A 21,294-nucleotide genomic window follows, 5' to 3' on the forward strand; every position below is an offset into this window, starting at 1 on the left:
GATAGAAAAAAACACTGCACTTGATGCTGCTAGCCTTCAAAATAACTGCACCACTCTTAGCCAAGAATCCAGTTCGCTCGGGTTCGCCAAATGTGGATTAATTTGAAAGACACAACCGGAAGTGCTGCTTTTGATCCAGCCCAGTTCGACACAGACATCTCCTGCGCCTCGCGCTCTGTCTGCGCGTGTGGACCGACGCTGTGTGTGTGAAGCGTATATGTGCGCGCGTGTGTCTGTGTATGTGTGTGAGAGAGAGTGTGTGTGCGTATGTGTGTGTGTAAACACAGCTCGGTCGGCTCATGTTAGGAGCGAGGGCCAGGTCTGACTGCAGCACTAACTACCAGCTTGAATAGCGCTCGGTGGCCGCTCAGATGAGGAGATGGCAGCCGAATCGACCCGGAGATTCACCAAGAACCTGCTGAAACCGGGGAGCGCGGCGGAGATACGGCAGACGGCGTGCAACGCAGTCAGACACTCCGCAGTGACGGTGAGTGGACCCGTATGAATCGTAAAAACATGGTGGTAGTGGAAAAAAAACGCATCACCACCTGTGGGCCCAAAGCTTTTTCCACCGCTGTGAGCTTTAAGCGGCGCGACCCCCGAAAGCTTTCCATGTGGAAGTGAATTAGATGTGGTTTCATCTGTACCAGAGGACGCACCGCACCGCTGCACCGCAGCTCTTGCGGACCTGACATTGGCATTCATGTTGCATCTTTCTTCGCAGTGGATGAGCACGGTGCAGCAGGGCTGTTCAGCCTCTGTCTATTGATCCTGCAGGGGGAACAATTCAGTGCGTTTAAATTGATAGAGCTCGGTAGGTGCGGGGATCGCCACATTTCTTTTCCACTATCTGGAAGATTGGCTGGTATTGGCTGGTAGCGTGGCTATAAAGTCGCATAGCCTATCATATCCCCTTGTGGGATGGAGTTTATTTCAGTGTGGCTGGCTGAATGAAATGCAGTAAACAGCGGCTTGGTAGTGGGATAGTGGGATGCGGCATGACACGGGTAGCGCTTTACATCTGCCCAGCGGTGCACAGAGACACCGGGAAATATGGAGGGAGGAGCAGAGAGGTAGATGAATTCGACCACTGGGCTCGATTTACGACTATTTCCCATCATCAGGCTGTTATATCGCGAATTGTGCCAAATGCATGCTCCAGTGGGTGTGTCACGCCTTATAATGAACGGCTCTGATTGACACATAAAATAGTGGGAGGAGGGGTAATCCAGGAAAAAAAAACAGCCACGCGCGCATGTACGCGCACAAACACACGCTAGGAGAAGGATTTATGTTTTGATGATGTCCTTTTGATTCATGGCAGAGGACAAATCCTCTACCTTGCGTTTTGCTTGTGTGTGTGTGTGTGTGTGTGTGTGTGTGTGTGTGTGTGTGTGTCCATTCTGTAGAGATTAGCATAGAGAAAGGTCACTCCACTCCAGTCTCTTTGCTGCTACTCCACATCCTCTTCACTCTGGTGTTAGTGTGTCAGTGGGACACATGCAGAACAGCTCGCAGTGAGAATTGATTGGAATAAAGAGGGAAAATGTAATATTTGTCAAATGGGGGTGACCGGCAGAGGGGATTTAAATGGAAGAGAATTGAATGGACTCGCAGGGAAGGAAAGCGTGCTATTACAGTGTATTTCTCACCGGAAAGTAGACATTTTCTCAGAGCATCCAGATGTTCCCACTGGCGCTGGGTCAGCTGAAAAGAGCAGAATACGACAGACTCGCATGAGCCTTGAGAGTAAAGGCTCGCTGACAGCATGCATTTGTCATGTCCCCAAATAGAGTACAACAGAATAGTGTTTATTGATCCCCTGACTGGGTGTAGAAATTGACTGGTGGGTCACCTTGTGTTGGTGTCATTTAGGACACTGATACAGGTTGCTCTGCAGTAACAGCACACTGAGCTCACCGCCTCGCCTAAAAGCCGCAGCTGAATTCACACATCGAGTCTGAGGTTTTTAAGCTAACGCACTACAGAGAAGTTTTAAGTAAAATAAGATATACAAGAGATAAATGGAGAGAGAAAGGTGCTGAGTGACAGAAAATATCTCTGAAACAAGAGGCCTGAGGTCCCACCATCAGCTTTACACTATCAAATAAAAACAGTTGTGCTTATTAAGACAAAAAGTCTGTCAACATGTTTGGATTCTCCTTTAAAACCCACATTTTTTTTCTGTTCCAGTGTCTATGTAATATTTGGAATGTACATTATTTCAGTACATTGAGTGCATAACTTAAGTACAATTTTAAAGTACCTGTACTTTGACCACAACAGACTTTAACATTGACTACAATAACTCAACACACCCGGAGATAGTAAAGGTATGAACATGAAAAAGTTCAGCAAAATCTCAGATGGCTGACAGATTAATAAATTCTCACGTATATATACAGTCATATCTCACATTCCTATGCAGAATTGACCAGAAAACCTTGCTATTTCACCACGGTGAAACCATGACTGATACTTTAATCTACGTCAGTGTGTGCAAACACACCTGCTGTTTTGTCTCTGACATCCTCCAGCGTGAGAGGCTGACTCAGTTCTTCCCTACACCTTGAACACGTCTCTAAAGATGACATAAACAATTACTTGAAGTCATTCTGTGTGTGGATATAGGATGCAGAAACGTGGGGAGGAAGAGAGAGGGGCGAAGCCGGTTGGAATAATAAGCATGTGTGTAAATGTGTAGGTGTGACGCTTGTATGCACATGCTCGGGTTAAGTGGGTGTGTAAATGTCCATAGGCGTTTTGTGCATGTGTGTGGGTGTTTTTGCGAGTGTGTTAATGCATGGCCTTTTGTTGGTGAAAGAAACCAGGTCAGCAGAATCAGCCCCTATGGCGTAACATTCATCGAAGCGTGAGCCTCTTTTTCTCTCCCACTGACCCCCTCTCTCTTTTCATAGTAGCCATTTTTTTCCTCATTCATTTAACGCCACCCCCCGACTTTACCACCCATCCCTCCATGCCTTCATTCATTCAGATTCGTCTGTATTTTAGTTTGTTTTCCTCTGTGTTTCCCCACGGCTCTGCGTGAGTCCCCGGTCAGGTTAGATCAGTTTCCATAGCGTGTGTGTGTGTGTGTGTGTGTGTGTGTGTGTGTGTGTGTGTGTGTGTGTGTGTGTGTGTGTGTGTGTGTGTGTGTGTGTGTGTGTGGAGCATACATGATACCTGGTAAATCCCCCTGATGCATGCTGCATTTTCCTCTGATGAGCTTCTCTGTGAAAGCAATCACTGCTTTCTGACTACTTCACTGTTTCTCATACTGGTCGGCCCACCCGTCCTCAAATATGCAGGGAGCATGGAAGGGTAGATAGATACAAGCAGAGGGATGTAATGGTGGTTGAGTTTTTTTGCTTTTTTTTCCAAGTATGGTTTGCTGCTTCAGTGACCATGGGATCTTTTCCATTACATCTTTTCTGGCCTCTGTCTGGCTCCAAGCTGCTGTACACCAAACAATGAAATTAAACATGAAAGCAGACATATGTACGATATGTTGGATATAAAAGATAGTGAAGCAGATTGCCTGAAGTTTCAGCAATTAAAATCACATAAACAACATCATTAACAGTATTTTAGATACTGACACTGGGGTGGGTGTGCTTATTACGACTCTCAGCAGAAGTGAGCAGCGTAGCCGTGTAGACACAAGTGCCATTCTTGTTGTGAATCTGGCTGCCTGCTGGGATGAACCACATGTCAGGGGGATGCCAGCCACACCAACCACACAGCCAGACCTTCAGGCCAACATGCCCACCCTGGCATCCCACTGCAGCTCAGAGCTTATTCGCCCAGAAGCACAGGATCGCTGGTATGCAGTCACCAGCGCCCGTCACTGAAGGCCATATGCACGCCTGTGCATTTTTCCACATGGTATCCTTATGTTTGGTGTGATATCGCTGTGGTCCTGACTTTCCTTTGGCTGCAGATAATGCCACTCCTTGCACTTGGCGCCCTCCATGCCTCCACCCTTATGGTGCTTGCTTCATGCCTGATCACATATTGACTATTTTTGGTGCCCACTCCCAGTCTCCAAACCTTTACCATGAATTTTCCACTTTGTTACAAACAGCATCTGTTGTCCAGTCACAGAGATGGCTCTGTAATCTGGTGTGTGTGATTTTTTATTTTATATTTTCCTGATTAGCCGTATTGACTGCTAATCACTGTATCATTATCTACATTGCTGCTGCTGACCATTTTCCAAAGGAGAGCATGAATAAAGCTGACTGTTGCTGGTTATTTCAAGTCTCTTCTATTAGTTTTCGTCATTATTTTTGTCATTGTTATTATTTGTTAAGAAATGCCTGGAAGGTATGAAATTCCTCAAAAACAAAAATGTAGTGCTGGTTGACAGTGATGTTAAATAAATGTGATTTATAGTTAATGGGCTTAAAAGTGCAGGAAAAAACCTATGCTATGGTGGTCTTTTACCAATGAGGTTCACCTTCACACCCCTGTGCTTTTTCACACTTTATGCTATATGCCCCAAAGCTTCTGCTGGATGTGCTCAAATATTGATAAAAGTGTTCATATTTCATTGACCTGCCCTGAGCTTGTCTTTTTTGTTTTTCACTCCCTCTCAGGATTTATACCGTTTCTTACCTAACTCATCTCACTTTACACTCAGTCGAAGGAAGGATGATATTTTAGATCTCTGTTTCTTTCCTCTGTCCTGCTCTCTGGAAATTGGACTGTTTTTGTCCTGTCACATTAGATTAGTTTAATTTTCCCTGCTTTCTGTTAAACTGTATGTATGCCGGCCTGTGTGTCTGTCTTCTGGACTTTTACTAGTCATGTTCTGCATGCATGTGTCTGTGCTTTTTCTAGTAACAGACCACTGCTGGGCATGTCTGTCTGTCTGGAGCTAAAATGTGTGTCAGACAGCGTGGAGCAGTCATTTGTTGGTGGGGGGCACATCTACCCAGCGCGACCCGGTGATGTGCTGCGGGTGTGTGTGCTCGTTGGGCGGGGTGCTGTCAGTCTGACTCTGCTCTCTCCTCATGACACATCATGTCAACTGCCTGGGATGCATTGTGCATGACTGCTGACCTGCGTATTTGTCCAGCATACATGCACAGCTGCCGTGTGTGTGTGTGTGTGTGTGTGTGTGTGTGTGTGTGTGTGTGTGTGTGTGTGTGTGTGTGTGTGTGTGTGTGTGTGTGTGTGTGTGTGTGGCACTTGTGGTTCTGCAAAACCAGCCATTTAGGCTGCATAGAAAACCAACATGCATGCATGGGTTTGTAGCTGCACTGCATCTGTCTCAGCGTGGGTTTTATCTCGATTTGACCGCAGTGGGCTGCTCTGTTTCAAGAAGAGAGTTGTCAGTGTCACTTCAGTCAGTTGCTGGCAGCATGCAACACCAGCTAATACGCCCGTCTCATGCGAGTTAGTCTGACTGATAATGCTGAAAATCAATTGTCCCAGGGGAGAGAAACCGGTTAGATTACCAGTAATTAGCCTACTCTCCCACAGCCATGCCTCTGTTACCACGGCAACAGAGGAAGGTCAATTGGGATGGAATTCTAACAGGAAGCACTCCTATCGCTACTTGCATATCTCTACTTTTTCGCCTTCTAGTGTGTCTTATTTCATCTCATCTATCGCTCTTCTGTTCCCTCGCTCCCAAGTATTTCGTAAATTTAATACTATATTCTTATTTTATTTATCTATTTTGCGTCGCTCTTGTGTGGTTAGTGCTTGCACGATGACAGGCCTGAACAGTGGACCGGGTTGTAGTCGTTGAAGGAGAGCTGCGCTGATCCTGACATTTCTGTCACATGCCTCTTATTATATCAAGGCAAGGTATGACAGAGTGGAGCTGCAGCCAGAATCAAGCTTATAATCGGGTCAGACGTCACCAGTCTTATCAGTTCAGAGAGCTAGACCATAAGGGGGGGAAACCACGAAGAGAATGAGGGAGGAAGGGTGAGAAGAGGAAGAGAGATGTCTGTCTCACCTCCCAGAGGAGTCCACACTGAGGCTGCACTGCAGATAACTTGTCCTGTTATAAACTCTCTGTCCTGCGTTTTTGTGTTCAGCAAGCTATTGTCCAACTCTAATGCAGTGTATTTATGTGCAGTATTTGCACATGTCAGGGTTTTAGCTTGAGCAGCCTCATGTTTGAGTCTGCATGCAATTGTTAGTGTCTTCGTGCTAGATTCACAAGTTTGCACGCTAGCAACTTTTCAGGTCCCCGTGGACGTTTATTTCAGCGTTCCAGCTCTTGAAGAAATTTGGTTTCCCAACACTCAGGGACAAATACTGTGCTGTTGTCTTTATATCCATGGAGTCGGATATGAAGCTGCTTCACAAATCAACAGAGGCAACTTTTCCTTGCCTGCCAACAGAGTCATTCTCTTACATAAGTTGGGGTTTTGGAAATCGTACCAAAGTCTGATTGTATAACCATATAAATAAGACTATGAAAGAAAAGAGGCTCTCCCAGCAAGAACAATCAAGAAAGGAGCCTTTGGCTTTTAACATCGCAATGGCACCATTAGAGAGTCCTTTACAGGATGATTATCAGGGTTTATTGTGGAGTTGGGACGCCTTGCCTAGAATAAAGACCACCCCTGCCCATGTTATAAAACATGAAATTAAATAACTTTTATGAAGAACGAGAGCAGAGCTATTTCACACAACGAATACCATGTTTTTAATGACTGTGGCTACTGTTAAAGTTATTGTCCACTAGAGAAATCGATCGCAAAATAAGATGCATTGTGATCCAGATGGATGACCCCCCTCTGCTAAACAGTTTCCTCTGGGAGACCCTCATTAAAACGTGGCTAAATTAGCACTGATACATGGCGCTATATGACATCGATCACGTTGTCGGACTAGCACCATGAAAAGCGAAATGCAGAAGTGATAACAACGCTGTTGGATCTTAAATTTGTGTCTAATTTACATCTGTTTCACATCTTATTGTAGCTGGTGCACGTGATGCATCGCTAACACACTGTGTTTCCCCTCAACACCCCGGTTTGCTTGCACGTCGTGTCTTATAGGCTGAGCTGTCTGAGTCAAACCGGGCCATGAAAGTGTCCTCGGTTGTGTCTGTGCACGCTCTCACTTTGTGAGACAGGATGTCGTATCTTGCCCTCTCACACGCACACACCCACCACGCATTTTGTGTCTCGCTGAACAACTCAGCGTGCAGCTTTTCTGAGAAGCCGTGCTGCGCAGTTCCTCATGGCGCCTTTGTCATGTGGCGCAACCTAAATGTGTGTTCATATCACTTGAGAGATTTCATCGGCGGGTTGACGCTTACTTATTCTCTTCCTCCTGTCAAACCTCCCCTCACCCCGTCTCCCCCTCCACTCCTCCTCCCTCCACTTTGCTTACCGCTCCCTCTTATATTTTCACTTCTTACCTCCAGCGCCCCCCCGCTCTGCTCCCTTTCTGCCTTTCTCCTCACTTTGCCTTTTCCGTCTCTACATGAATTCCCTAATTGCCTACACTTCCTCTCTGCTCCCTCTTGCGTTCTCCAAATCAACTGGATTTACATTCACCCGACTCTTCAGTTCTCACTCCTTGTTATTTTGAGTGAATGCTTCTAGTGTCACCGGTGTGTGTGTGTGTGTAAGCATGCAGACAAGAGAATGGAGAGAGGGATTAGAGGAGATGAATAGCTCTTTGACATTTTGTTATGACTGAGCTGCAGACGACTCGGCCATGTTTGCCCGATAACAGTAGGACCGTGCACTGCCAGGCCTTGGTGTGCGTCTGTCCCCATCCTCTCAATGACTCATTCAGAAAGGACAGAGAAATAAAAGCAAAGAGACGAGAACACAAGCAGAAAAAATAAATCTGAGCCTGTCACTGTCACTAGTGACGCTTTCTCTGGCTGAATTCCCCCACTGTTTGAACTCTGCATGATGCTGCACAGTGATCTCAGTGGCGTGTGAGCACAGGAAGTTCATCCCCCCCCCTGTATGACATACATGTAACTTTTTGCTGTCAGACAGCCAGTTGTTGAATTGTATTAGAAGACACAAAGTCTGTTTAGTCTAGGTAGGAAAACTGGATCGAGAGAAAGTGTGCGTCTGTGTGTCAGTGTTCGTGAGAGGTCACATGAGAGGAGGAGAGAGAGGTCCCCGGGGCTCCATGCATTGTGCCAATGTACGTTTACAATAGGCTCTTTGGAGAGGCTTCACAGCCAGTGAACTGCTCTATTCAGACTTAGCTGACCGAGCTTTGCCTCGCTGGAGCTTAACTTTTATCCCCTCTCTCTCTCCATCGAGCCTCGCCACCCTGCCCCGTACCTTAATAGACAGACACCATGTCCACTCGTCTGTCCAGACTCTTTCCACGGCCCCCAGGGTGGTGGTGAGGGTGGAGGGGTCCACTTCACATACTGGACTAAGAATAGTTCTCCGCAAGTGAATCGCAGTGTTGTGTCTCTCCCTCACTCTGCATTCCGGAGTAGGAGGCCTGAATGTGCCACTGCCATTACCGTCCGACCCCCATGCCCTGCTGCCCTCGCCCTGTTGTATCCACACACACACACACACACACACACATACCCAGTCATACACACTGTGTGGCAGTTATGCGTGATGTGGACTTTCCCTCATTAACACTGGCTGGACAGGGTGTAGACAGAGAGAGTACGGGATTGATATAATTTGGCAACAAATTGGCCGGATGTAAAGGAAACGTGTCCGCCATTTGTACAAGCTGTCCTCAAAGTCAGTAAATCTTAAGAACCGTGTTTTTGTTAGATGGTCAAATCCTCTAAGATCTTTTAGTGCCTCTCTGCTCCGCCTGTCTGACTCTTCCCCGCCGGCTTTGATCAACCTGGCTGACCCACCAATAATCCCGTCTGACCGTAAAAAGTAAAAGTCTAAAAGTGAAAAAGGAAGAGACAGAAACAAGCAGCCATTATTACATTTTCACCACCAGTTAGCCACATCCCTTCACACACATACGCAGAGATAAAGGCACACACATTATTATGTTGCTGTTAGAAATAGTGCAGAACTGTTTTCACTTACAGATAATGTGTTGTCTTAAGTAGCAGCGCACAAGAGGACATAGCTGGCATAACTGCTCCGAGCACAAGATAACTGGCTGAAAAAAAGTTGAAAGATATGGCTCCTATTAATATTTTCGTTGGGTGAAAACATATATATTTTTCACTGGTGACTTTCTGGCACGTTATTTTTTTTATTCTACTTATCTAAGAGCTGGACAATAAACAGTTTGCTTAGATTTACCTTACAGTTTTCATTAACTGTGGCTGCAAAGATCACTGACATCCAACCAGAAGTTCAACCAACAAACCAACAATATAAGAAGGATTTGTTTGACATTTTGGAAAATACTAGAGGAATGTTTGATGTTTTAATTTATTAAATTAGTACAGTAGATACCACGGCACGTCGCTAAATACGAAGTTGCTAGCTTGTTAGCTAGCATAAAGAATCAGGGTCAAATGGCTAGCCTGTCCAAAGGTAATGCAATTTGCCTACCAGCTCCTCCAAAGCTAACTTATCAACATGTTTTCTTTACACGAAATACACGAAAAATGACACGGTGTGGTTTATAAGACAATTTCACGGCCGGGAGCAGTGAGTTTCAGGGTCACGATACCAAAAGATATGCTGTCTTGATCAGTGAGCTTTTTTGTTACCTTTTGACAGAGCCGGGCTAGCCGTTTCCAGTCTTTACGTTAAGCTAAACTAAGCTAGGCTAAGCTAAACAGTTCCTAGCTGTAGCTTCATATTTAGCATGCCGACACAAGAGTGGTATTGATCTTTTCACAAAATTTTCGGCAAGAAAGCGCATTTCCTGAAGTCTCCAACTATTTTTAACGTAAACACAAAGGGGTGTCTCTCCGACATGCGTCCCACAGGAAACATAGCGCCGAGCCAGAATGTTACATAAGTGAGGTAGTAAAGGTGAAGAAACAGTACTCAGATCCATGACTGTCCGTCATGAGTCTGCTTTTTTTTTCTGTTTTGGCCTTTCTACGGGTCTGCGCTGGCTCGCTGCATGTCTGACGCTGTATCTTTCTGTGTGCGTACATCAATTTTGTGTGCCTTAAATGTCAGCCAAAGAGCTGAAAGGAGATCTGCAAAAGAAATAAGGGAGGAAAAAAGAGCTCAGACGGGGAGACAGAGGAGGGATTTTTGAAGGAGAGAAATCAGGGAGGGAATGGGGGGTAAGGGGGGAAAGGTAAGGGAGGATCATATGAAAAGGCATGAGGAAAAGTCTTCAGACCAGCTGCGTCCTCAGTCTAATCTGGGACCTCAGGGAGTTGTGCTGAGTGGGCGTCTGGTAGATAGTTAGCGCTGGTGTGGAGGTTACACAGAGGTTACATGTAGGCTTTGTGTAGGTGTCATATGTAGGCGTTATGACTGAATGATTTATTGCAAAGCAGGCATTCTAGTCAGCTTTTTCTCCACTGTGAGGGTGTAGACTGGGGGTTGGCATAAAGTCTTATGATTTATTTCTTACTCTGGCTGTAATGAGGCTGATGTGACTGTTCATAACCATAGTAGCTTATAACCATAGCCTCCATCGCGCCGGTATGTGTTTCTGGCAAGTCTGCATAAAAGTAAATATTGGCTCGGGCCTGATTTAGGATGAATATGGCAGGTTCAGAGTGAGGACATATTTTTCAAGCTAACAGAGTTACAGGAAGCAGAAATCATTAGGGATAATTGCTTAAGGAATAGTTACGGTTTCCGAGTGTCAGAGGCTCAGACGTGCAGTGGAGGTAGAGGAGAGTTTGACTTGGCCAGCATGAACTAGTCAGTGAACTGTCTTATTGGTTGGAGTCTCTCTTACCTGGACAGGAAACAGGAGAGGCCTAACAGCTGTGTAAATTGCCCCGATACGATCACAGAGAAACATCGGATATATGGCAGTGCTGAGAGAAAAATCACCACCGCCGGACTGGACCGGTGTTTGTTATGTTGCTGCAGTACTCTTTCCAGTGTTATCAGGTTTTGATGAACAGATTAATACTGGCATAGACCTCCTCCGGCTGCAGCGCGGTCCATTTTTCTGTTTTTAATCAATGTTCTCTCTCCGGGATGGAAAAATTACAATTAAAGGAGCAGCTCTTTCATTCTGCTTGCTGTTATAACCGTAAACTAGCCTTGAAGTTTCTCAGTAACAGTAACAACATAAGGGCACTCGCTCACATTTTAAAAGTACAACACAGACCCAAATACAGCATTGCTGCCCCATGCATTTGCACATGTATAGGTGTAATTGCAAATATCTATTGCAGAGTGCATAGGAGCCGGTGACCTTAGCCGTCTTCGCTTGACGGCTGAGGCCCGACACAGGACAGGGGGAGGGGGGGAGTGCAGGGAGTAGAAAACAGCAGGGAGATGTGGAGAGATGCCACGTGGGAGAATGAATTAATGAGACACCATCTCTGTGACAGCACAGTAGTTGTGTGTGTTTCTGCTGCTGCACGGCCCCTAAATGACACCAGCTTTTCACGTCTCACCGGCCAGATTTTTCCCGATTAGACATTTTAGTGAGTCAGAGAGTGAATCTTAAAACGAAACGGCAGGTAGACAGACAAAGGCGGTAGTTTTATTCCATTGAGGCCAAGATAAAAGGAGTTCTTTCACAGAGTAGATCAAGAACCAGGAATGTCCTCGCGGCATCACAAAGTCCAGCTTGTATTCCAGAGTGTTTTATGGTAGATGTGGGCCTCCTCCTCTAATATCTTAAAAACTCATCTACTTTTTTAAACTAAAACATAAACTTTTAAGGACAAGGTCACGGAGCAGAGGCTTTATATTACATTGCAAATACCATTCAGTCATGAGTGTGACTATTAATCTGCTAATTAAATTGACATCACATCTAGGTGGCCTACCACCTCAGTGAATCTGTTTCTTGGAGGATTCCCTGATGTTGAATGTACAGCCATCTCTGACATGTACCACATCCAATTCATATTTCATGTGACGCCATACAGGTTAAAGATAAAGTAGCTTCCAATTACTCTCCTGTTGATATCTTACCATTTAAATTTGTGAGGCTCTGTGTGATTTAATGCTGTCTGATTGTCTCAATAAAGTTATTCAAATCTCTCAGATATAATTGTCCCAAGAACCAAGCAGTATGTGTGTGTGTCTGCATTTTGTGTTTTTCACCCCTGAACTGTTGGAAAAAAGTATAAATGTTGCATAGAAAAGAGTTCAGCAGTGCTTTGGAGTGCAGGTTAGATGGATGGACAGGAGAAAAGGTGAGGCTGGTTATTGTTTGGGACGGGTGGGTGAACTTCAGCAGGGAGGTGAGCCTAAAGAGAATGAATGGAAATTTTTAACAATGTGGCCCCCCCCCCCCCCCCCTTCCCGGCATTTGTTTCTCACCAACTTCTCCTCTGCCATATTCTCAACCTCATCTCCAATCTCTTGGTCCCTCCCCCAACATCCCTCCTGCCTCAGGACTTTAGTTCACATTTAAAGACATTTTAATAGCTTCCTTTTCTAAACAAACCAGCTGCCAGAAGACCAGATAGCATCTCTGGCACAGAGCGCCTCCTGGAGGTCGTTCATTAAAGACGTGGCAGTGAGAGCAGCTGCCGCACAGAGGTGTGGAGACTGGCACAGAGGCGCACTCATCGCCCACGCAGCCTGCTGTGTCCAGTTGTCAGCACTAGATGGCATTGGCAGCGTGCTGTGGCTCAGCACTGACTTCTTCCTGTTACCTCCTCCAGGGAAGAGCCGGACTCAGAGCCAGATACAACTGAGTCAGACATTCCACACGCTCCGTCTTCAGGTTCACAACATGTATTGCATATTAAATAGGGGACTTTGAATCATATTTGCAATTGCTTTCTCGCATATTTCTGCAGTGTTAGTGCATTAAAGGGGCGATCTGTTTCATCAAACCCAGCGCTTCTAATTTCCCCCTTCAACAAGCAACAAGACGACACATGACAGCAGAGGCTGCGCAGCAGGGTAATACCGTACATGTGTACAACCACCTGACACACCATCATAGCATATGATGAATCAGTCAAAGTCATGAAAACTGAAACATCCTACAGGAACAGTAGCTGGGGATTTTTTATTGAAATGGTTTCTGTAATCAGTTCTTAGTAAGACATTTTGCCTTGAATTGTGCAGAAATAGATTTCAGGAGAACCTCAGTGCATCAGATGAAAAACAAACTCAGTTTAGACCTTGTCTGTCTTCCTGTTTGTGCAAAGTGTGGTGTTGCATCCGCAGGCTGAGGTTTTACTGAGAACAACACATCAGGATGAGTTTGAGACGATATTAACATCATTAGCAACACTAGAAACAACACAGCAATCATTGCACGAGCTAACCACCAGTCTGCTGTCATGTGATGAAGTTCATCTTCTTTGAACAAATCAGATCAAAATGTGAAACGATATTTCTCAAATTCTCTGCTGTTGAGTTCTCAAGAAAGTGAAACCTGATCTGAAAGGTTGTAGTCTTCAGCGTTCTGTTTTTCGTCAGCTGCTCAGTTCTTTGAATCCTTACTTTCCGGTACTGTCGGTAACCCTTCTGCATCTCGCGTCAGAGAGAAACACTGTGTGTGCCTGCTGTGTGAGAATAAGGAGGAGGGGGTGGTGCAGCCAGAAGGAGGCTGACCCTGTGTCCCTTTTGTTGCTCTCCGAGTGCAAGGGGCCAAGCCGTAGTTTGCTGAGAACCCAGCACCCTTGAGTGACAGCATCCTTCCTGTTGTGGTCACCATGGGAACAGGAGAGTGTTTTCCCAAGTAAACTGAGTGGAGCTCTGCGCCACATCAAACACCGCTGCCATGAGTCAGCCTGCAGCTCTACAGGGAGCCTAACTATAGCAAGGCTAACTGCTTACAAGGCAGTGCACAGGAGTTTTTAATGGACTGTGGTTTCCTACTTGGCCTAGTTGGCTGAGGTATTTGAAGTCAGTAAAATGGCTTATGTTTGTCTTTTGTCTAAAAAGTTCATCTACATGCCTATGCAGCGTGCACACACAAGCACACACACACATCAAACTCGTGCAAATCCATTGTACATAACTGCTGCTTTGTCACCTTCAGTGTTGTTCAGCAGAGGAACTGTTCTGCCGGGAACAGGAGGATTGTAGAGACTGAGGCTGTACAGCTGGAAAACATTAACTCCACAAATGATGGCGGCACACTGCCCTGTACACCCCAGTGATGTCATCCTTTACCGAGGTTCAGATTTACACACTGCTTAACCCCGGTCACACAGGGAAGCACAGGCAAGCACAAGGACGACACATAGTCAGGGATACTGTAGGTCCAAACAATATCAAAGGTGCACACACACACACACACACACACACACTCACACCAACTGAATGCTAACTTTAGATTTTTCTTGGAAGAACATATTTGACTGGTACAGTTTATAGCTTTGCACCTAACAGACGAAATAAATGATTTGCTCATAAAATATTTAGCATTGTTATAAATTAGAGTAAGACCTTGACCAGCTGAAATTAAAACACTTCTTACAAGTTAGTTTAAGAGTAAAAATGCTGAGCACTGAAGTGAAAGTTAAAGGTATATTATGTAACTTTTTGCATTCAAATGTGTAAAAACGATTAGACCTGCAGACCAACATTATGTGCTTACATTGTCCCAAATGTTTCCAACAACGTTCAAAGACAATAACTCCCATGATCCCACGCTACTTGTCGTCAAACTGTGTCTGTTGTTGTCATTGTTTTGACTAAGAGAGCCCCCAGTGGCAGAAATTACATTACATTTGGGGCGACTGTGGCTCAGGAGGTAGAGTGGTCGAACACTTGGTTTGACCCCTGGCATCGGCAGTCTGCATGCAGAAGTATCCTTGGGCAAGATACTGAACCCCAAGTTGCTCTCCATGTTGTGCATTGGTGTGTGAGTGTGTTAATGCTTGTAATGAGCAGGTGGCCTAGCTACCGTGTGGGAGTGGGTGAATGCAGCACTTTGAGTGGTCGGCACACTAGAAAAGCGCTATATAGTATGTAAGTATGAAACAAATGTGGACAATAGAATACTTCATTATCATTAACCTCTAACCTAACCTCTAACACTCTCTTTATTATTGTTATGAAATGGCTCGTCATACTTTTTTCAAATTATTTAAAAGCTCGCCTGAGCTTACGATATCATTATTGTTTCTCCTGAAGTTACAGTCGAAAATTGCAAGGACTCACCATGTGTACCAATTTAACACTTTCTCTGTTTCCTCAAACAAACAGTGCCATTTATACTGTCCACAGAACTATCAGAAATAACAGTTACTATACATTTCAGTTGCTTTCTAGGAAACTGTTTGGAAACAACAGATAAAATAAAGCATTAAAGATAACGACAGATAGAATTAAAGAGCAGATTATTCCGACTCGTTGTGTGCACAGTGGTAGGGGTGTTTGTGGTTTGGTCAAGGAATGTGACGCCATCCTGGTAGAGTTTTGTTCTCACATTCATTCATTCATTGTGTGATTTATTTATTCTCCTAACCGACACTAACTCGAGGACAAGTGTCCTGGGAGCTGAGCTGCTTTACCCTGCTTTATCTCCGTGTCTGTGTCTCCAGCCACAGAGGGTGTGTCAGTTTCCTCATTCCCTCCCGTGGAAGTGCGAGGTCCTCATCACTTATTCAACGCTCTCCACCTCATTCGCTGAAAGTCGCCTCGGGCACTTTGCTTAAAATTCATCTCTCCCTCTCCTTTTAGTTTAAAAGGAGGTGAAGTGAAACAATTACAAAAGGGCTACAGCAAAACAGAGTGCAGTGAAGACTGTAGCTATTGTAGCTTTCTCTTAGTTTACCTCCTGGGCTGGCTCTGCATTAAGACTGCAGTGTTTTCTTCTGGGAAACGTGCCAAGAATTTTGATTTAATTGATGGCCACAGTGCTTAATATATAACATCATTGGTGAAAGTCTCCCAGCATGAGTGTGGTGTGATCTGGCCACAAACCCTCTTAATATCAAATGCAACTATGTTTCCAGCTGCTATTTTTATGCATATTTTGCATCTGTGCATAAAAATCATGTGGAAAAAAACTACTTAAATGTAGGAAATTAAAGGGTGGCACATAAAAATGCCTCGTAATGTGTGTGGACAGAGAAATTTGTTTAACAAAATGACATAAATACCAATTTAGCATCAATTAAATTCCACAATTTAAGAATTCAATCATCTTCTCTTGTCATCCACACATGGGTTGCATTAGTAGCATTAGTTTAAACCTTAACGAACATTTGGATGCGAGCGTACTTACAGCAGCCAGCACGGTGATCTAATGTGTGTTTGAAAACAGTGTGAAGGCAGGCGGAGTGAATGAGAGCGTAACACCGAGCTAGCTGTGTAACACGCAGGCTTTGCTGGCATCTACAGGGCATGAGTGTGTGGGCATATTAGCATGACAGGACCATTGTGGAGGCCTGGCGTACAAACAAAGCCCATCTCTGTGACTTGTGTGTGTTTTAGCTGCTGCCATCAGGCATGTTGCACTGAAGAGCCTTCAGTGAGAGGCTGGTGGTTTCGGAGGCGTTGGGGAGGGGTGGCGGTGGGTGCGGTTAATGTTTCTCTCCACTTTGCACATTGCACTGGACGTATGCACTGTCATCTCCTACTGAGTGGGGCCCGTTGATATTTGTGCAGTGTGGGTGAGGAATAGCGATTCCACATGTGTACACGCTCATGTGCGTCTTCTGTGTGTTTGTGTGTGCTGCTGTATATTTAGCTATGTAAAGCATTATAATAATGAGCATTTATGTGGGTGGTGGGCAGGATTTTCTGCCACATTGGCATGGACACTAATGGCCTTAATCATGACCCAACGGCATCACCATGGCTACCTCCTACTCTCTGCAGGGAGCTGAGAGTGTGCACCTATACATTATGTGTCACTTGATTACAGATCCGCTGACAGCCTTTGAAAACAAGGCATACACAGAGCTAAATTATAATGTATCGCAGGTCAAACGTGAATTTGACTCGAATTTATTTGTGTTACTCATTCTGTTCCTTCCTTCATTGTTTAAATTAGCTCTTATCATGTATATAAAGTCTCAGCGCTGTCATGTAAAAACTATGTATCTCCAAACTGTCAGCTTTTTATAAGTTAAGAAAAAAAGCCTCTTTTCAGCACTTTGATTTTGAGTTTTTCATCCAATCTGATGAGTTTTTAAATTGTTTATTTTGTTTAAGAATTAGGACAATTTTTCTTAATCCTCTCAACTTTGGAGATGCATGGTTTTTATTTGACAGTGACAGTGTCTGTATGTTGTGTAATATTGCATTGCATATTAATAATTGGCTGGTTGCTTAAAAACTCCCGCAACTTCTCTCTTTTGATATATCTCTTATGATAATTATTTGACTTCGCGTTCTGTGTGTCTTAGCCATGATTTGATGATCATTGATCCACTGAGGAAACATAAAAGAGAAGTTTGCTTTGGGCAGTGTTTGATTGACAGATGTCTCAGCCCGTCACATTGAGTTTGTTGTTCTAGTTCAGCTCCATCTTGCTCCGCCTGCTCCCCCTTAATCAAATTAAAAGGTTTCTGGCTGACTGACAAAGATGGCAAAGAGCAGCAAACCAAAACCCCGGCTTCAAAGCATCCCTTTGGGTGGCGCAACTGCTGCTTCGTCCATATCTTTTCTAAAATCTATGTTTTGGACAGCCTCTGGTTCAGCAAGTACGGCTGGCAAGGAAGAGCAAGGGGAATTTTATAATGAGAATTTCAAATTGCTGCAAAACATACGAAAACCATTTTGTTCTCAGAATGCACATTTCTGTCTTTTTATTCAGTCACACACACTGAAAATGCAAGAAGAAAAGCAAGACCAGATGTTACGGTGACATGAGAACAGAAGTGATAGTGGCTGGCACTCAGGGACATCACAACCGATCTAATACAATTTTATACTTAAAGCGCTTGTTTTGGACATACAAAAAGCCCAGTTAATGTCCTATTGTCTGTCTATGTGTTCAACCAAAGTCAGCAGAATTTCACATTAACTCTCCTGCCCTAAAACTCCAAATGCATGCTTCATCTGTAAAGCCGCCCACTCCCCACTTTTCATCCACTTTCCGTTCAATAGCCTCTCTCACCGCTCCCCAGCACTTTTCCTGGAGCCTCACACACACTCTGCCAGCCTCCATGCTGAATTCACTGTAGCGAACCCATGCATATGCATAGATGCACACATTTTTTCATACTCTTTCTTTAAGAAAAGCAACAGTTTATTTTCCTCAATCAGAGTGTGGGATAGCGTGTGTGTGCGCGCTTTTCGTCCTGCACAAACCGCAAAAGCACAAACGCAGCCAGCAGGACTCTGAGTTGAAAGGACTGGTGTGATTGGGAGGGAAATGGTGAAGGAGAGTGCTGCAGAATGAAAATCAGAAAAATTATGTCGGTTCGTGTGTGTGTGTGTGTGTGTGTGTGTGTGTGTGTGTGTGTGTGTGTGTGTGTGTGTGTGTGTGTGGCAGCTGGTTCTGGTCAGCTGACAGCCATTGCAGATTGTGATTTGTTGGGTGAGCTGGGCTGGGCTGAACCGTGCACAGCTGCAGTCAGTGTGTGTGTGTGTGTGTGTGTGTATTAGAGGGAGAGACCGAGAGAGAGAAAGAGAGAGAGAGAGCCATGTAAGACTGCCAGTGTGTAAGCTCAGCAACAGCAACACTAGGAGCTGGAGGCTGGAGTGGAGCAGCGCAGGGAAGACACGGAAAGCTTGCAAAGCAGGACTGGTTGTAGTGAAGCAAGGCAGGGGAGGGAAGAGTAGGATGGAGTCTCGGCTGTCCTACTGTTCTTGAACAGAGCACAGCACCACTGGCTGGACCAGGGGCTGACTGTGTCATCAGGGCAGACAGTTGAGTTCAGGTTGGTAAACGAGGAACCTCAGTTCAGGTGACGCCTACACTGCAGGACGGGATCAGGCTGGACTGGGAGTCGACAGCAGCGGATTATGGGTTGTTCGGCCAGTGTGGTCCTGCTCCTCCGCTCAGTGGGCGGGGCTGACTGCGGTCACATGTGCTCACGACAGGACCAGATGTCATTGGATGCTGCCACTCCCACCTTAGAGGGTTACACCTCCACCACATCACCTCTGACCATCATTGTAATGGTAACCAGCACCTCCAGCTCCCAATTAACTTCCTACCTAATGCATGTGTGGGCAGGCAGAGGAGACTACAGTATGGGAGTGTGGAGTAATTGTGCGCACAATGGCATCATATTTGGATGAGCATGAATGCATATTTTGGGGAGTATTTTAATTTGTGATGATGGATGGATGGAAGTCCTGAGCCAGATTTTTTTTTTTTTACCAGGTCTACAAACTTTATTTAGGTTAGAAACTTGTGGAAAAGTGTCTTTGGTTTCACCACAAATCAACATGAGTTACAATTAAGACAATAGTACAAAACAGTAAATTAGGAGAACTTCAATCATAGGCAATCAGTTTAGGCAATTTTGGCATTCTGCTTTGTTTTCTCTGCCTTCTCTTGTCCAACTCTCTGTTTTTCACTGCCTCTTTCTTCTTCTCTGCTGCAGAGGTTGATGTATGATCAATGATTGGGCCCTGGTTGTTTCTCTTCACAGCTGAGAGGCAGAAAGACGGAAATGGATGGGGGGAGAATAGAGGGGGGTGGTGGGGTCAGACATGAGGAATCTAGTTTCTGTGGGAAAAATCTGCTTTCTCTGCATATGGCCCCACAGAGAAGATGATAAATATAGCTGCTCAAACAGAACAGAAGAATAAGATGGTGGACGAGAGTTGTTTCGGCTGAGTGAATGAATCAACGGATACATGAGAGAATGAATGGCTGGACGAGGGAGTCGATGAATGAATTACATGAAAGTACATGTGTGCTTCTCTTTACTGACTTTTCTTTTCAGTACAGCGCTGCATGTCAGACATCTGTTTGGTATCTGTATCCGTTAGTGTTGGCCAGATTTTTTTTTATTCCCAGAAAGACCCTGGTTTCTGTGAGCCTAGTGGAAAAAATGTTCGAGCTTTGGCAGGGTGGGCTCTTTAGAGTCACCCTCTCTGTTTCTCCTTTCTTTCTTTGCCTCTATAAACCATCTCTTCTGGTGCCCGCTTTTCTGGTCTCTGTGGCAAGCTACAGTCATGACAGTTTACACTGCAAAGTGTTTGCCTGCTGAATTTTGTTCTGAAAGTATAACAGGATGTATTCTGGCCAGGCGACATGAGCAGCTATTGCACTGACTCTTCATTTTGCTGATCTTTTTTTATCACCAGGTATTTCCATGTCAGTAAGAGAGTCATCAGTGCTGCATGTTTTCTACACCTTTTCAGGCTTAAATAGCTTAAAAAACTTTATTCCAAAATGCAGCCGTTGTCAGTTTCCTTCTGTTAGTTAGATAGAACACAGATGGCACTGTTGTCAATAACAGACAATTTCTGCAACACAGTTTCATGCATAAGACAGTAATCTAATGTTTGATCCATTAATGGAGATTTAGGCCAGTGTCCAGGCCAGATTTGTCAGTGTTGAGTTTCAATAGGTTTTGTTGCATACAGCTGTATTAGACACTCATGTAGGGAGTGAGGTTGCTGGATATTAGGATAAAGGATAAAACAAAAAAGCACAGCTGTGTGTCATCTGCATAAAAGTGATACTCAAGTGGCAGCATGCAGAATAGTAATGAGCCCTGTGGAACTCCAAAGGTCAAACACAGCTCTATTTTGAAGATATAAATGAAACCAATTTAAAACTCAATCATAACTTAATGACATGAGAGCAATCTCCTAATTCTGGTCAGAAAATGTCTTGAAAAGTTGATTTGTGGTCATGAAACTGATGGCATGCATGTATTTCATTAGAAATGTCCGGAAGACAGTCTTAAGCTCTTAAACGCAGTTTGATCAAGAGAGAGTTTCTCTAAAAGCGGTTAAATTCCTTCAGTTTTAAGCTGAGCGAGAGAAGTACCACAGGTCAGCATATTATTTAGAACTGTCAGGAGGTAAAGCTGTTTTTTTTTAAAAAAGGAATTTGGCACTAAGAATATCAAAAGAGGCTTTATTGCACCCACGGCTTCCATCAAGGGCTTTTCAAAGAGTCCTTAACAGAAGCCATCACATAATTTTAATAATTTCAAACCTCTTGAGATGCACCATTTTATTTTTAGCATTGAAATTAACAGACATGTAAAACATGTAAACAAAAAATAAAAAAATGATAATAAAACAAAAATAAAATACATAAATCATAACAATGATAATAAGCAATTCACAATAGGATATAGGTGTGTTAGGGGGAAAATGACAGACTGTGGGACAAGCAAGGGTCCAACACTTGCTACATAGT

At 44.5% G+C, this 21,294-nt stretch overlaps 1 protein-coding gene across 2 annotated transcripts in view; it reads left to right on the plus strand.

The window, feature by feature from the left end:
* Positions 1 to 206: 206 nt before the first annotated feature.
* dock10 (dedicator of cytokinesis 10) overlaps positions 207 to 21,294 on the plus strand; it is a 59,500-nt gene continuing 38,412 nt past the window's right edge. The window contains exon 1 of one of the 2 annotated variants that reach the window (XM_041941240.1): positions 207 to 487. In XM_041941240.1, coding sequence (XP_041797174.1) covers positions 380 to 487 — 108 coding nt within the window. In that variant the 5' untranslated portion in view covers positions 207 to 379. The remainder of the gene's footprint in view (positions 488 to 21,294) is intronic. The other variant, XM_041941237.1, reaches the window with a different exon arrangement.

Source organism: Chelmon rostratus, chromosome 7, assembly GCF_017976325.1.
Source record: "Chelmon rostratus isolate fCheRos1 chromosome 7, fCheRos1.pri, whole genome shotgun sequence".
Taxonomy (NCBI): domain Eukaryota; kingdom Metazoa; phylum Chordata; class Actinopteri; order Chaetodontiformes; family Chaetodontidae; genus Chelmon; species Chelmon rostratus.